The following is a 17,661-nucleotide window of genomic DNA, read 5'->3' as shown; positions in this document are numbered from 1 at the left end:
TTACAAAAAAAAATGCATTCTCAAATGTACTGTGGCAGCTGTTAATCCACCAAATTAGGACTGGGTTGATCAACATTTTTATATCAGCTGAAACAGAAAATTATCAGGATAAATGTCTGATCTTTAAACTTGAAGATACCAGATAGATATTTATTTGTTTTAAAGATGCAATAAGATGCAAAAGATAAACATATTAATAGAGACAGAACAAGACCTTCTGTCAAACTTTTACTTTCAGAACCAAAAATGCTTTATTTTGATTGTGATGATTATTGATATTAACAGATTTAAACATTTTTAGCCCAAACCCACTGATGATGTCAACTTCTAATATGTGAAATCAACTGTGAAGGACTAAAAGAGACAATATAAAATCCTGCCATTTACATTCTGTAGTAAAGCTGAAAAAGAGCACTCATTCAGTCTCATACAGTGAAAGAACCAGGTCATAATTTCTGCCTCAGTGTTGTTTTAATTCCACACATTATGAGTTTGGACAGACTGACGCTGTTAAGCTGTGTTTCTATGGTAACTGCTGCTGATTCCAGCAGGAAGTCACCAGAGACAAGATACAAAAAGGTCAAACGTTCCCAGGGGAGAAATCTAAAACTGGTTTGATGATAATCAGTGAAAATTAAAACTGTCTTAAACCAGGACTCACCAGTGCTGGGGTATTTGGCTCCGCTGGACCGGGTTCGAGTCAAGGTCTGCTTCGGTGGAGCTCCTCCTCTGCTGGCTGCCTGTCGAGCATCTCCTACCGAAGTCTTCCTTGCAGTGGTGGTAGACTCTGAGTTTCGGTTGGACAAACCAGACCGAGTGGTGGAGGAGGTCTCGTTGTCACTGGGGGTTGTGAATGAGCCCGTCCTTTTCCGAGGCATGGCCAGGATGTCCAGCCGGGACAGCTTCTTCCCCTCGGCCGAGCCTTTGGACGGAGCTGTGATGTGGTCAGAGTTCTGGGAACCCCGGTCGGTCTCAGCACCTTCATTGTCTGAGGCCTCACCCAAGCGAGCCCGGCGCAGCATGGAGGCCCGTGTGGGTCGTGGAGCTGATAGGCTGTTTGAACGGGTCAGGACCTGCTGAGTCGCTGTCTTGGGCGTCTTTCCATTGTCCTCTTTCTGAAGGGGGGCAATGATCTTCTTGCTCCGACTGGACGGACGGGAGATTTCATGGTCAGAGGATGTAGTTTCGGCCCAGTGTGGACCAGAACCCTGCTGGCCTTCAGACAGATCCAGAGAGCCGCGGTTTCCTGCACTGCGGCGCATCTGGAAGCGCTTTGCTGCTTCTGCTTTGCTGGTTGAATCTGTGGCTGCCTGGTTTCGCCGTTTTTCAGACAGGCGTTCTCGGGCAGACAGCTGGCGTCCCTTCTCTTGGATGGATGGACTGGACGAGGATTTCTCCTTTTGGAGGCTGCTGATAGTCGGACGCTTTTTAGAAGCAGAGCTGACTGGAGCATTTTTGCTGCTGACCTGGCTCACTGTGCTTGCTGTGTCCACATCTGACTCTCCAGACAGGGAGTCATCCATGTGGCTGGAGGAGCCCCCTTTCTTTGAGCTACGACCAGAGCCCGAAGAGGGCAGCTTGGTTTCCAGAGAAGAGAGAGTCTCCTGAAGGAAGCTCTGCGAGTCTGGGATGCTCTCCCGTCTTTGCTCCATGTCTCGAATGGAAGGGTGGCTGGAGATGTGGGGAAGCTTCTTCATCTGGACAGTGTCACTAGGTCGATCTTTGGTGAAACTCTCCTGTCGGACAAACGATGATGCACAGCTGTCTTTACTGGGCACAGAGTCCTTGTCCTGTGTTTGAAGGTTTGGTGCCGAGCTGTTTGGTTTGACTCCCATCCTCCTGGGCTCATGGCTGCTCAGGTGTCGGATCAGGACTGTGGTCGGAGGGGTTTTTGCTGGGGGCTCTCGTGTCCTGTCAGACTGCACTGGGCTCCGGGCCTGGTCAGATTTGCCTGGACTGTCTGACCCAATGTAGAAAGAGGTGGATTTTGTGGAGGGAGACACTTTCTCCTGACTCTTAATGTGAGAAACAACACCTCCTGGAGACACTGCACCACCCCGGGTCTGACTCTTCTTAGATCTCTCCTGAACTGGGGCATCATCTGAACGGCTGGCATCGCTCAGGCTGTCAGGGTCTACGTCATCCTGGACAGACAGGTGCTGGGTTGAGTCTTGTGTTTGGGGAGGACCTGGGGTTCTGTCCAGTGGTTCTTGCCTTTGGTAAGATTCATGACGGATCAGGATACTTGGAGTGGTGCCATCCAGCTTTTCAGGAGGCACCTGAGGGAGAAGCCTTCTGGTCCTGGAGCTGTGGCTGGACTCAGACTCCGAGTTATCGTAGCTGTAACTTCCCATCGACCGACTCATGAAGCGTAAATCTGCAAAGACATTTTATTAAACTAAGTTTTTGTGAGTTCACTTATGTTGTATTTTTCAAAATAGGTATTTCATATGTTTTGTGTCAAACAGAACAAACTGAAGAACCTTCTAAACATTCCCCTTGAGGTGGAGTGGAACCAGGTTCAGCGTAGCTGTCTGCTAGACTGGCCCAACGGGAAACCCACTTAGGTCCTTCCAGAGCAGAGGGAACCTAGAACAAAAAAAACACAATTTAGTCTAAAACTAAAACTATCAGCAAATAAATAACTCTGAATGTGAATAAATGAATAAAAAAGAATTGAACCAAATGGAATGTCAGTGAAATCAGCTTGGTTTAGGTTTTTCCTCTAGTATTAATGATTCATGATAATATTTGATCCATGCTTTCTTTCATCAGACCTTTTTTTTGGCTTCTTTAAGTCAAGAATTTTCTCATAAACCTAAAAAACTCTATGGCTAAAACTAAAGAAATATCTGCAACTAGTAAATTTACCTGAAAACAAAACTACTTATGTACTTGAAAGGTTAACTCAAACCAAACTGAAAGTTGAAATAAAAATAAAAACTAAACTAATGAACATTCCAACACTACAACTACTACATGTTTATTATAGCCTGAGCTGGTTTAAGAGGTTAAGCATCTGAGGTCTGAGGATGAAGCCCTGAGGAACTTCACAACATGTAGGGCTCACTGAAAAGCAGAGCTAACACAAAATCAAACAAAAACTCAACTACTGTTATGTATGCACTTGTAAAACTAAATGAACCTAAACTCAAACTAAAAAAATGAAACTGAAAGACTTGATAAAAATGAAACTCAACATTTCTAAACTATAGGAATTTGAACAAAACCATTCAATGAAGTATGTGACGGACTTGAATGAGTAAAATAGGCAGGAGAAATAGGGAATAATCATTGTTCATGCAGCAGGTTCAGTACATGCTCCACAGGTGGAGTTTACCTGTATGGGCCCTGAGGGGGGGCCAGAAGGGGGGCCGCTGAGAGCAGCTGGGATAAAGCCATGCAACGGGTCCAGAGCGCTACCGTCACTAGGCAGGTTATCCTGCTCATCCTGTCCTTCATTGATTACAGGCCTATACACTCCTGTGTTCACACCACTGTACTCTGGAGAGTCCAGGACACCAAACACCTGTCAGAGCACAGGGCATGCATGAGGAGGGGGGGGGCGGACCACAAGAACCAGAAGCCACAAGGACAAGAGGTTCATGCACCATCAGATGGGTTAGGGTCACATTTAAACGGTGTAGTGGTAGTGGTTCTGGTCCTGGACTGAAAAACACTTGGGGTCAGGAATTAGGAAATTCTTAATTGCTTTTTGGGATGTATATATTCACAAGACAATTTTCACCAGAGGACTTGAACCCATGATATGGGTACTTCCAAACTTTTACTTTCCAAACTAGACATTTTCTGGTTTTTTTTGTTTTTGTTTTTTTTACGAATTCAGCTACTATTAACACAAAACAAAGACACAGTTGCATAGATTCTGCTCCAGTGTCAGTCCGTAATATGAGAAATCTAATGTGAGAAGAGCTTAGATAGATCGATTCGTGAAATGCTCTTTTTTGTGGCTTTTCTGAGCTGCTTGCCATCGGACACTTGACTTTCCTTCATGTGATACTGGATTAGGTTCAGAAGAGGTCCCCCTTCAGGAAGATGATGATGAAATACAGTTCTTTGACCAGGCTTTCATATCTTCTCCTTCAACATGGTGGATCGATGATTCCATGAGTGAATGTGATTCTCCAGTATCATAGAGACAAACCACAAACCATGAAGAACCCATGTATTCTTCATCAAATGTACTCTACCATCAGATCCAAACTAGCTGATGTGCGTTTCTTGGTCTTATGCTGGGAGGTCATGAAACACAAATCAACTCTACTCACTTTCTGAAACTACTGTATAATCATAAATGTATGAAGAGCAGCTGAAGGAAGTAACTGTCCGAAGACTCTGGTTTTGAGAGTTTATTTACTGCTTCCTGTCTGCTTTGTCCAAATTATAACAGACTGAATAGCATTACAATTATCTTCATGTTTCTAAAACTGTGTAAAATATTGTTCCATCATTCTGAACTAAGTGAATCTAAACAAATAAGGGAACACCTTTTAGTCATAAACTGTGAGTAGATTGTGTAATAATATTAGACTTTTCTTGCAGATTGTACACCTTCAGTAAGATAAACATGCATCGGATTGAAACTTAGAATATTAGAATTTATGCCTTTATTGCTTTTATTATGTAGAAATGTGACAAATGTGATAGGGATCTGTTATGACCACATAGTTTAAGTTGAGGTCCAAGCCTAGTTTTGTGTTTTCTGTTGTCAAGGAGTTTTTAGACTTCAGTAAAAATTTGTGAATGGTCTCAGAAATCTAACACAAAGACCAAAAATGAGATACTGAGCTGCTAAACAAGTAAAAGTGGAGCTTTATCTGTTTATCTGTACTGCATAATTGTCCATTGTGTTGAATATCATTGTATTGCAGAGGTTGTTGCTTTCCAGTATTTGGTCCTTAGAGGTGGACATGCACCTCCCAGTGTCTGTGTGCAGGTGTGACGTACCTGATCAATCATGTTGCGAGCCTCCTCCACCTCTTTGTCCTGGGCTTCCGTCTCGATGGTGTAGGTCCCAGCATCGCTCAGGCTGTCATCCTCCTCGTTCCTCACCGTCCTCTGGGGGCCTCTGGGGTCTCCTCCACGGACACCCAGGGGCATCATGGTGGACACTGGGGGTGCAGAGGTGTGGATGGGGTCTGTGGTCTGACTGGTGGCACTGGGACCCGATGATGCAGGTGTGGAGGACTTGATGGCAGGAGGTTGTAAGGGGGAAGAGGGGTAGGACACTGAGGAAGGGGCTGGGGGTTCTTGAGGGGATGGGATTCTAACATGAGGAGGTGACACCATAACCGGTGGTGCAGACATGGGAGGGGGTGATGTCTTGTCCCGGGTTGGGGAGGAGTCATGAGGACCAGAGTCCTTTAGGAACTCAGCTGCAAACTCCTGAGCCAGCTTTGACTTCTTCCCAACGCTGCCAAACGGTCGGATGATGATGCCTGACGGAAAAAATTGCACATTACAAGATATTTGTGAAAATATAAGTGAAATCATTATTTTATTTTAAGTTTTAATGTTGATTTTTGATCCGGAATGAATGAACTGAAATAATTCATAAAACAAACCAATACCAAGGTGTGACTAACACCAGGTGGAAAAATGACACAACTTAAAATCATTGTAAAAGACACAAAATCAAAACATTTCTGAGTGAAAACATAAGAAAAATCCCTATTGTGATGACAGTTATGGTGAGTTAAGATTATATAGTGATAATGATCATCCTGTCATTTGTCTGCTAGCCCTACCTGAGGAGGATCGGGAGGAGGAGCCTGATGAGGCCGCCTCCCCCTCCGTCTTCTCCCTCTTCAGAGAACTGGACCTTTGGGGGCCAGCATGGCCCTGGCCCTTTAGAGGAACAGTCACCTGCTGGGTGGGAGGGATGTGGCCGTGCACTGATGCCGGCCGCTCACCCCCTTTTCTTCGCTCCAGCTTGGCCTTGAGGGCGGAGTAGGAGTCTGCGTGGGCAGGGTTGTGCGTGAAGGACTGTGATCGCTTCTTTCGGGGGTTGTCATCAAAGAACTCGATGATGAAGGCCTGCTGGGTGAGGTGCTCTGGGGGCCCCTGCTTCGGGGCCTCTGCAGGAGGAGACTGAGGCTGAGGAGGGCTCTGGGACAGGGGCTGCTCGGGGGCAACGGGGGAGGTGTGACCTGCTTTGGGTGGAGAGTACTGCAGTACAGTACTGGGTGGTAGGCAGTGTCCTGACTGGACCGTCTGCTGAGACACATCAGACATCTCAGACTGGACAGAATGGTGGGATTTGCTCCGCCTCCCCTTGAGAACTGGGTCCTCGGAGTCACTCTGGGTCCCATCGTCATGATGGTGACCTGACAACAGAACAAACCATTAGACCTCCTTAAACCAGTGAGTTTGATGAGGATCATAGACATCTGTCAACAGTAACCTGTGGTGATGTCATAGCGCCTAATGTAATTGATTTTACATCAGTAATAAACAATATGACAACGTGTTGAACATAATATAGTATTTGCTGTAAATAGCGTTATGGTCAGTTTACTGCTGAGCAGAGGAGACAACATCATGAAGATCGCCTATCAGGACAGAAGAAAGATGAACACGACAAAGTTCATGACAACCAGAAGAGACATGAAGAAAACTAAAGCTGCACCAATATGGCAACAACTCAGATTTGAAGCTGTTGAAAATAACGTCAAAAAATAGAGAGGAGGGAACATGTAAACCAGGAAAGGTCACAACAAACTGATTGTGTTTCTGCTTTAGTATCTTATATCCAGACTTATGTCCACACTTTATTAGAGCTGTGTCAGTGCTGGAGACAGAGCTGATCCACTTCTGTTGATTCTGATCATTAATTACTGTTTATTGAGGTTTAAATCCAGATTACAGGTCCATTAGCGCCACATAATTGACTGAAGTCTTTGCACTCTCTCTACATTCCACTAAGGATTGTGTGAGGGGTCGACACTGGTACAATCTGGTACTGGTTCAGTTCAGTGTTTGTGTAAATGTAACTGAATGACATTGCACGCTTTTAATGATCAGGTTTGGCTTTTTCGGGATAAACTCTTATTTTCAAACAGTCTGGAATGAGAAAATAAATGTGACACTGCAACACATTTCAAGCAAATTACACATGTTGTTCCTGGTCTGTTTTTAACAATTGATGAAAAAATAGCGGCCTGGCCCTTTAATGACTGTAACCTCTGACCTTTGAGTGTCTTGATGTTCATGGCGAGGTCACTCTTTGTGCTGTAAACATCTTCACATGTCGGACGCCGTCTCATCATACTGACATCACTGTGTACCAGCCAATCAGCCACCTTGCTCTCTGCTGACAATAACTCAGCTGGTGCAGTGGGTGTGGCCTTGGTGGGCGGAGTCTGCTGCTTCCTCTGTCGTGTGGAGAACTTGGTCACATGATCTTTGATTTTGATCTTGCCAGGTGTGCAGTCGTCAAACTCAATAGTGAAGGAGGCGTGGCTCTGGACCACAGGGGGAGTGGGGGTTAGTGGGGAGGCTGGGGCTGGGCCAGGGGGTGGGTCTGTGTCCTTGGTGGGGATCTCGTGAAGCTCCGCCCCTGTGGTTTTGGGCTGGTGGAAGTCTTTGGTGGGGATCTCAAAATAGCTTGGCTCACGGTGGTATGAAGGGAACACAGAATTTTGATCCGACAGAGACCCGGGAAAGTCTGTTTCCACGGTCGGACCATCTTTGTGCACATCTGAGAGAAAACAACATGTCGATTTACACACATACGAGTATACATGTATGAAGTTTGTCTTCAAATACTTTTCAGATTCTGCAAAACAAAACAAGGCTTTAAATCAGGTGCTGACGACAAACTGCTTTAATGGCTTCACCTGAATGAGACTCATCACTGGTCTGGACTTTATTCCCATAATCCTCCTCTCCCCACCAGGATGGCTGACCATACAGAGGAGTGGGACGACACGCTGGGACCTCTGAGACACAAAGACATAGTATGTACATACATGTTACATGTAATCAGACAGGTTTATCCAGTACTGTGATGTGTGTGTGACTTTTATTCATTTTATCTTCTGGTTGTGTTTTTATAAACTACTTGTCCTATTATTGTGTATCTGTTTGATCAGTTTTGGTGTATTTTATGATGTATATCTATATAGTTTTATTAGTTTCATCATATTTTGTATTTTTGCCTATATCTTTGTACAGCACTTTGGCCACTTTGTGTTGTTGTAAAAGTGCTTATAAAAAAACTTGACAATGACCTTTTAATCTGTGATTCTGTTTTTTGTTTTGATTTACAGTATTATTCAACATGATTCTGTTCCTTGTGTCTTCAGAATGTGTACTTCCTGCTATTTGAAGCATTGTTGACAGTAATATTGCAGTACCTTGAGTTTTTGTGCTCTGCGTTTTCTCCGTTCGGTTTCTTTCCTCAGCTTCATTTCGTTTGCTCTCCGTCGCCTTCAGACTCATCTGCAGCTGACTGGTGTATTTCTCATGCTGAAACAACAGGGGGCGCTCACACAGTTCAGTGCATGCAACGAACACAGGCAACAACATATGACACATCACAGTGTCTTCAGCACAGTTCAGACCAAAGATTCAGCATGAGACAATGTTCCATCTACTCACAGAATACTGTTTGTTCTGAACACCTTCCACTTTAAACTAGAGCTGGACAATATATAGTTTGAGCGTCGTCATCACAATGTACGTGTGCACAATAGTCACATCGAAGGTCCTGCAATGTAGGATGCAAATGAACTCAATGTGTTCTCCCCTAATTTCAACCTGGGTACCTGACACACACTACACACAGCGATCCACCAATCACAGTAGTTCTTAATCAGTTTGCTGAAGCAGACCGCACCCCTGCACATGGAGTGAGTCGCTGGTAACAACATTGAAAAATGAGCAACGAACAAGACAAAATCACCGAAAATGAAGACTTGGTGCCAAAAAGAAAAGCAACATCAGTTATCTGGAATTATCTCGGCTACAAGAAGGATGATATTGAAACACGTGTTCTGTATCGACAGTGCTTTCCACCTGTTGCCACAACAAGAGGTAACACAACTAATTTGTCTGACCATTTACATTGGCACCACACAGCTATTATATCCTCCTGAGTATTTTTTCATATCGCAATGTATATCGCAGGGTTTAAAAAATCGCAATGTCAGTTTTTTTCCAATATCGTGCAGCCCTACATCAAACCAATGTGATAAGATTCTTTCCATGACAAAGACTCCACATTGCTGTTCCAGTTGCTAATGTGTGGCATCTTATGCATATTTACCACGGTTACATTTCAAGTGTTAATGAAAGAACAATGAGCTTCTTGATTTTCAATAAACTGAGAGACAAATTCACCAGTAAACAGCTGACAATAAACCACAATGAAACACTACATCTAAACTCTGATGGGTTAGTTCACACAAAACCTTTACCTGAGAATAAAGAATCTAAAACATTTCTGAATCTTTGATCTGAAATGAACTAAAGCGCTCATATGAAAACATCAGATGTACAGACCTTCAGAGCCTCCTCGGGGACTTTGTGCTGACTTTTCTCCAGAACGTAAACATGAGAATGTGAAGACGACTGTTAAGAACAAACACACAAAAAACTGGGAAACAATAAAACATAATAACACTCAATGATGCACAACACAATAAAATACAGTGAGCATGCTCAGTATGAAGGATATCGTATCCGAAGCGGATGATGTCAGACAGTTTGAGGGTTATGTAGGTCTGATCGGGAATCCTCAGGTCGTTTACAAATGTCTGCAGGAAACAAACAAACAAATATCAATTTAACACAACAGTGATGCATTCAAAGGCATGATAGCAGTGATATGTGTACTGTTATTTCCTGTTGTGTCATTGTGATGTTCATATATGAGTGGGTTTGTAGTTGCTTCTTTGTGTGGTTATTGTGTTGTGTTGTGGTCTGACCCCGTTCAGGCTGCCCAGATCTTTCACCAGGTGTTCGTCTGTTGTCGGGTTGTAATTGATGACAGCATGTTGTTTGTCGACGCTGCGAGACTGAAACAAAGACAAACATTCACACTTTAAATCTAAGCAGCAACACAACAACAAACCACATTCACTTCTTTTCATATTTGTGTATATTTGTGGATAAGTAGACCCGGACTTATTAAGCAGAGCAAATTAAATTAATGCCAGGGTCCAGGAAAAGGCCGAAGGTGCGTGCAGATCTATGAACACAAATGGAATCAGTTCATTTTAATCATGACTGAGATGATCGACGGAGAGCAGAACCAATGATCATAGTGTCCAATTGAAGACAGACCTGATGACAGTCCAGGTTCTATCAACATCAAAGACTGTCACTGAATATGACAAACACAAGAGTAGGTTTTATATCTCAGGTAACCGCAACACAGACCAAAGAAGCGTTAATTCTGGAAAACAGATTCTGGAATACAGAATAAGCATCATCAAGTTGATACAAATGCAGAAGGAGGAAGATTTGTTCCTAAGAGTAAATGTAAAAACATGATACAGAGGCAAAGGTTGCAATGACTTCTGACTTCAACAATCCATAATTTGAGGACTTTGTCATTGGTGACTTGAGGACCAGAGTCAACGCAATGTAGAATGTGAACTGTGAAACCTGAACTGCAGAGGCCACAATCCACTGAACAGGAGCAGAGAAAAGAAGGGCTGAAGTTTGGGTGCAGAGGTCCTGGGTCATATTCAGAATGACACATCTCAGCAGTACACAGTCGCAGAAAAAATTATTAGACCATCAAAAGTCATCAAAAACAATGGTTATGCAATCAACCACTAAACTCCTGTGTGTATCATGTGACTAAAACAGACAGAAAAGAAAACATGGAATGCCTGAAAGCACTGTTTTTGGCAGTACAATGCCATAGCTACTGATGTAAGAACTGAAGTGATTTTGGTTATTATCAAGAAAACCATGGAAAATGGATAGATATCAGCTCTGAAATTAAACTATCATGAGCTATTTTGTTGTTATCATTATATTTGTCCAAACAAATGTACTTTTAGTTGTACCAGGCATCAAAATGAACAAGAAACTGAAGAAAACAACGGTGGTCTAATAAATTTTTTTCGCGACTGTATATACAACAAACAGACAGGATGGACAGCAGAACCAATTGCAATGACATATAACAAATAGAAAAGCTACAAACAGGTGCAGCGGTCCAGAAGTGCATCTCCCACTGACCTTTTAAATGACGAGAGTGGAATGAATTAAGTAACTTTTAAGGATCGTTGCAAAGAATTCCAGTCATAAGCAGCAGAAAACTGAGATGATGATTGATCGAGAGTGGTATGGGCTTTGGGAATGAGGAGGTGAATGAATAAGAACTGTATTCACACCTTTCCAAAAAGGAGATGACTGAACAGCGAATCTACCAATGAATCAACCAACCAACCAATAATTCCACCAACCAATCACAGAATGACTCAACCAACTAACCAGTGGATCAACTAACCAGCCAAAGAATCAATCTAGGTCTAACTTTGGACTGTGTATCTTTAGTGAATAAAGACAGTATTTAACACCAAATAGGGTTTGAGGTTGATCAGAGTCTTAGTGAATTTGATCCTGAATTAATATTTAATATTTTACTTTATTAAAATATTTCTTTGTAAATTGAACAGAGAAATATGAACCACAACAGCCTGAGAACTGACATACCTGAACACAAAGGACACGTGAAAACAGTCTGATCAAAACTAATCCATTATGTGGTTGTATGGTCATTGATCAGGTGGTCATGTGACCTGTGAATCAGTCTCACCTGCAGCATCAGCTCACAGTCCTCTCGGCCCACAAAGATCATCTCTTTGGGGAGACGGTGCCGAGTGCCGGAGCTGCTAACCAGGAACCAGGACGTCACACTCATCTTCACTGGCCTGCTGGGAAACCCCAGAGCATCCTGGGAAATGCAGGACACAAAGGAAAAAAAACGGAAGTGAACAACAGGTGAACACCTGAGACACAAATGATCGAAGGTAAAAGCAGAACAGGGGGCAGACATGAATGAGTCCCAGAGGTTTTACAGCAGTTTACAACAGTTTACAGCAGAGACAAAGATCCGCTCTGGTGCAGATGGAGGCTCCAAATGAAAACCCAGAAACACATACTGTTAAACAGGTTTATGGATCTGAGTAAATATCACCACATCAGCCCCTATAAGAAGGAATGAAAGACTAAGGATGTGTACAAAAGTGGTGGAAAAGTCAAACTGCTACTTCAAATTGAGGAAATGTACAGACTATTCACTTTGAAATGTGTATCTTTTCAACTCAGCAAATTTAAACATGTGAAAATACAAAAACATGACTTTAATGCTGTTTTCCATAGCGCGTCTCTCTGATCAGTGTCACTTAATCCAAAGCATCAACAGTGGTGTTTGGGTTTATTTTGTTCCATGTTTTAATCTGGATCTTTAAACCTCAGCCTCCTGTGATTCTATTATAATCACACACGCTGTTACTATATACGATTAGAAAGGCGACTTATTTGTACAGCAAATAAACTGGTGTAAATGCAGCTGGCGCTCTAGGCTATAATACACATGGCTTTAATAAACAGAGTAGAAGAAGAACTGCCAGCCACTGTTTTTATCTAAAATGTTGTATGATCTGTTTATTCACTGATGTGTCTCCTTATCATGACCTGTTGGACCAGACATGTTTCACATTTTATCATAATATCTACAAAATGACACAAACAGCTGATCAGTCACATGACTTAATTGTTCACTATGTTCACAATTTATTTGTTTTAAAACTGTCATTTCCATAAACATCTTCTCATGTAAAAAATGCACATTCAGTGTGTTGATGGAAACACACGTTGTTTGTGCAGAAGCTGAAGAAAGTTTGTTTCATGAACAACAGGTTCTGTTTTTATCCCTTTTTTTCTGAGAAAGACAGAATTTTAGGTCTTAAAGCTGCAGGAGCCAAAATGAAGGGGAAGATGTCAGAATTTGTTCCACTCATTCCTGCTCCTCTCAGTCCAAATAAATGAACCTGACATTGTTACATACTGTTAATGAAAAAGAGAAGACACTTTTCAAAGCATGTTTTAGAGTAGAGCAGTAGACTCACATCTGATAGAATATAATCAGGGATAGGCAAGTACAGCTGTCAGTCATATATTCAACACCCCTCCCTCTCTGAAAACACCTGTGATTAGACAAAACCCAGACGCCACGGGGTAGATTTTCGACCAAAACCTGACTGGGAATTATGGAATTTTTTCTCAGTGATGCTAAAAAAAAGTCATCAAGCACTGCAGCCTTAATTTACCCACAATCCAAAGCAAATTCTAATTTTAAATTGTTTAAAGTTTAATTTAGCTTCAAACCCAGGTGAAATGGGATCTAGTTCAACGTGTATCTACGTAGAAAAGTCCAGAAGCATCATTCTGAAAACCTGACACTTCAATCTAATGAGACCAGACTCCATTTTTAATCTGGATGAACGTCACAGTGTCTAAAACCGGATTCTGGATGCAGACTCTGATTCCTAATATGTTCCTCATGAAATACAACGTCGAACTGGAACAGTTTACACATAATGATGATGAACCAACAGCAGTGGAAGGAGACAAGAAGAACCTCACACCATCAAGAGGCGACTTCCGTTACTATGGCAACAGGTTGACCAGAGGTTTTAAAGGTGATGTGATGTAATATAAATAAATAGTTTTACACATCACTTCAGACTCTGTCACACTTTTCCTACCTTTAATGTGAGAAGTTTGACACATTTCCAAAATGCTCACTTTGTTCCTCATCGTAACATGAACCTTATGTTTAACTAGTAGAACATAGAACCCTGTACTGTCATGGTATCGAATGCAGAAGGTTGATTTTTGCTAAATTGAAATTAACCAGTGCTTCACATAACAACAATCATTTCCAAACTGACAGGTAACTATGTGATAATGGATCCAGATGTGGTTGAACTGGTGCTGGTCACATTCTTACCTCAAGCTGAATGATAAGGATGAAAATATCAGTATAACAAACATATTTATATCAGTCGATGTCGATATTTATCAGGAGAAATGTCAGTGTTATTTCTTTAAGTTCAAAGACTGAGTTTTAATTCTGAGTACAGATGATTATTAAAGGTTAGAAATTGCCTGTAAAAGACACATCAAGATAATAACAGTTGTGAATTTTATGATTTACGACTCATTTGTTTATAATTTTGATGGAAATACATTTTAAAAAAAAACTTCAGTCCAATTTGAGGTTCTTATTCATAAAGATGAAAACATTGGTTTAACTGAAAGCATGATCAAAATAAACTTCAAACACAAAAGATAAGAGTATATTACGATAAATGTAATAATCACAACATAAAAACAAATCATGATAATAATAATGATCCTTTTATGGCCCAAATATAATCCAGTAAAGACTAATCTGAAATCATACATGAAAAAACATCTGGTTTCTTCAACTTTCACTCAAATCAGCCCCTAAACCTAAATACATAAATGATAATTATCCATGTGGATCCTATAAACGGTTCTATGTAACAGGTTTGTCTTTTCATTTACCTGAGAAGAACATGTAACATCACATGAGCAGACACAGTGAAGAATCATTATGAGACAGGAAGTGTCCTTGGAACGGATCAACATCTGCATCACTGAACCGGATCCGTACAGCTCACCTGGACCGGGCCACACCCGGGATAACACACAGACACACACAGACACACACACACACACACACACACACACACACACACACACACACACACACACACACACACACACACACACACACACACGGGATGCTGACAAACCGGAGTGGATGATCTGTCTCATCCCCACGGGCCCCAGACCCTCATCTGCAGGTAGAGGCCGGAGGAGGAGCCGGTACCGGAGGACAGCGGCTCAGAGACGGACAGACGGACGGACGGACAGATGAGCGGACAGACAGATAGATGAGCGGACAGACAGACAGACAGATAGACGGACAGCCCCTCCATCCTTCCTCCATCCATCCTCCCCTCCTCCACGCCCTGCCTCCTCCCTCCTCCAGCTCCTCTTACCTCTTACCTCCAGATGCTGCTGCTCCTCCGCTTCTCTCCGCCGATCGAAACCCGGACTGACGCGCTACGAGGCGGACAAAGCATGAGCTCCGTCCCGGGGCCTGCGGAGCGGAGAACCGTAGATAGCGGACAGGGAGGCTGACGCTGCCGCTGCTGCTGTTATGGCATCTCCGTCTCCTCCTGACGCACCAGCCGCCACCCGCTGCGTCAACGCGCACCGCGGCACCGCGCACACGGCGGATGTTCACCAGTAGCCCTTCAAAATAAAAGCAGCTAGAGTCCAGCCAGTGATTCCAACCTGAAAGAAAGAAATAGTCCCATTCAGAGTTTTAAGAGTTACATTTTAAAATATGTAACTGATGCAGTGTAGCCTATATATACCATGTGGTCATAGTAGATAATTTGTAAATCATGTCTCTGGTTACCCAGATACTAAAATCATTATGGTTTAAATCTGGCCCAAAACTGACATGCCATTTGGCAAAGTTCTGGATGGATGTATGGGCCCTAAATGGCCCAAAATAGGCAAGCCAAAATCAAACCAGAAGGAAGCCAAAATTCACCCAAAACTAATTGCAGACTTCCAAAATATAGTCATAATTGTCCCAGAAAAACCCCAAATCCCCCATAATCCAGCCAAAAAGTAGCCAAAACTGACCCAAAGAGAGGCCAAAAGGAGGAAAAATTCACCCAAAATTTGTGTTGATCATGCTTTTAGAATGAAGCGGAGTTTTCTTCTGGGTAGAAATTCCCGCTCTTTGCGCAGTGTTTTGGCTTCACAGAAATATGCCAAAACACAACCAAAACACATCCATATATGGAATAAGATGTTGCCACTCTTTAGTCAGTCTTCTGGCTTTCCATAAACATGCCATACCATCCCTATACTTGATCCCGCTCTTTGCCCATTCTTTTGGTTTACCAGACATATGCCATAACTCAGCCATATATTGCTGTTGCCTCCATTTCTATTATGGATAACCTTAATCATACCACAGCTAAGCCTAAAGGTTTTCATAATGCCAAAAGAAAGCCAAAAATGCCAAATGTAAGCCATAATACTGCCAAAATATTTGCAATCTGGGTAGGCTTTAAAGAAACAACACTATAAGTACAAAAATAGTATATCAAAACGTTAAAATCAACAGAGACTAAACACTGACAAAATACACACATGACACAGGTCTGGAAACAGTCAAACAACACTTCAAGTAAAAAAAATAAAATAAAATAAAGAACAACATGAGTTTAATGATAATTTAGATTAATACTAGATATGATTTAGTTCACAGATTCATTGTTGAAAACGTTTATGCATCAACTAATATAGCTTAATTCCAATGGGTAAGGTATTCTGGATCAAAGGACATTTAACTGAGAAGGAAGCCTGACCAAATGTTGTTTTGCATTTTGCTGGTTTGCATTCCCATAATTTTATAATATATTAATTTAAAAAAAAATCAACTGAGACAAGCTAAAACACAATTTAATACTCACTACAGATGATATGACAAATACACAGTGAGTCATATGTTTAATTTTTTAACTACCTGGTATTCCTCTCCATAATAATCCATAAATTTCAAGTAAATATCATAGTATATAAACACAGAAACTTTGTCTCTAAGTTCAGCCCTGGTTTAACATGCAGTCCTGTATTTTCCAGGGATGTTGTATTTTGACTAAAAGCTTCAAAGGTGTTTCTAAAATGTTGTAGTGATTTAACTGACGTGAACATCCTGCCTCTGTCAGTTGAACACCATCATCTGATTTTGGTTCTTGTATTTGTTAAGAAAAGGTAAAGCAGCTCAACTAACTGTGTCACTGAATCTGGAAAAATGTTACTTTAGATTTTCTGTCTCTAGATTTGACTTCAGTTTGACTGAGAAGCTGCTCTTTATCTTTTCATGGAGTGAAAACGTGGAACTGTTCTACTTCTCCGGTGCTTTTATTGTGAAGGCCAGCAAGTTTCCGGTAAGATCCTGGTGACGGATTTAACGGATTTAAAGGATCATCAGCTGATGAACCTGCAGCGGGTCGAACTGGACCAACACCGAGAAAACACGAGAACGAACTGAGTCTGACGCGAGTCAAAAACCAGCAACAAAAACAGATTATTATTGTTATTATTAATATTATTATCAAAATTATTTGATTTTATCCTGTGGCGTCACGTGATCCTGGTGAAGGAGTGGTGGGCCTGGTTTAGGATGACGTCATCAGATCGTTCGCGGTTTCACTTATTATTAAGTGATCAATAACCGATCCCTTATTACTGTAACATTAGATTTGATGTGATTTTTGTATGTATATATATATATATATACACACATACATACATATATTTTTTTTATATATTTTTTTTAATCTATTGATGATTATATTATTGTATCTATCAAATAAAATCTAAAAAAAAGAAAGATTTTTTCTTGATTTTGTTGCTTGAAAAAAACAACATAAAGTTTATAAACCATTATTATTCAAATCATAATTTATTTTACACAACTTAATAAACTGGAAACAGATGAACACTTATTAAGCAGATGTAAATGTCTTCAAAAAAACTTATCCAGATGAGCTAGAA

At 41.6% G+C, this 17,661-nt stretch overlaps 1 protein-coding gene across 1 annotated transcript in view; it reads right to left on the bottom strand.

Moving 5' to 3' along the window:
- cep170bb (centrosomal protein 170Bb) overlaps positions 1-15,353 on the bottom strand; it is a 28,647-nt gene extending 13,294 nt beyond the window's left edge. The window contains exons 1-13 of the mRNA XM_030129153.1: positions 15,078-15,353; positions 11,798-11,935; positions 9,951-10,040; positions 9,701-9,779; positions 9,526-9,584; positions 8,379-8,490; positions 7,860-7,961; positions 7,211-7,720; positions 5,769-6,347; positions 4,969-5,459; positions 3,341-3,529; positions 2,484-2,589; positions 662-2,377 (exon numbers count right to left, since the gene is read on the bottom strand). Coding sequence (XP_029985013.1) covers positions 662-2,377; positions 2,484-2,589; positions 3,341-3,529; positions 4,969-5,459; positions 5,769-6,347; positions 7,211-7,720; positions 7,860-7,961; positions 8,379-8,490; positions 9,526-9,584; positions 9,701-9,779; positions 9,951-10,040; positions 11,798-11,902 — 4,138 coding nt within the window. The 5' untranslated portion in view covers positions 11,903-11,935; positions 15,078-15,353. The remainder of the gene's footprint in view (positions 1-661; positions 2,378-2,483; positions 2,590-3,340; positions 3,530-4,968; positions 5,460-5,768; positions 6,348-7,210; positions 7,721-7,859; positions 7,962-8,378; positions 8,491-9,525; positions 9,585-9,700; positions 9,780-9,950; positions 10,041-11,797; positions 11,936-15,077) is intronic.
- Between the last annotated feature and the right edge of the window lie 2,308 nt (positions 15,354-17,661).

The sequence above is a fragment of the Sphaeramia orbicularis genome, chromosome 24, assembly GCF_902148855.1.
Source record: "Sphaeramia orbicularis chromosome 24, fSphaOr1.1, whole genome shotgun sequence".
Lineage (NCBI taxonomy): Eukaryota > Metazoa > Chordata > Actinopteri > Kurtiformes > Apogonidae > Sphaeramia > Sphaeramia orbicularis.
This window is presented reverse-complemented; position numbering and strand designations above follow the sequence as displayed.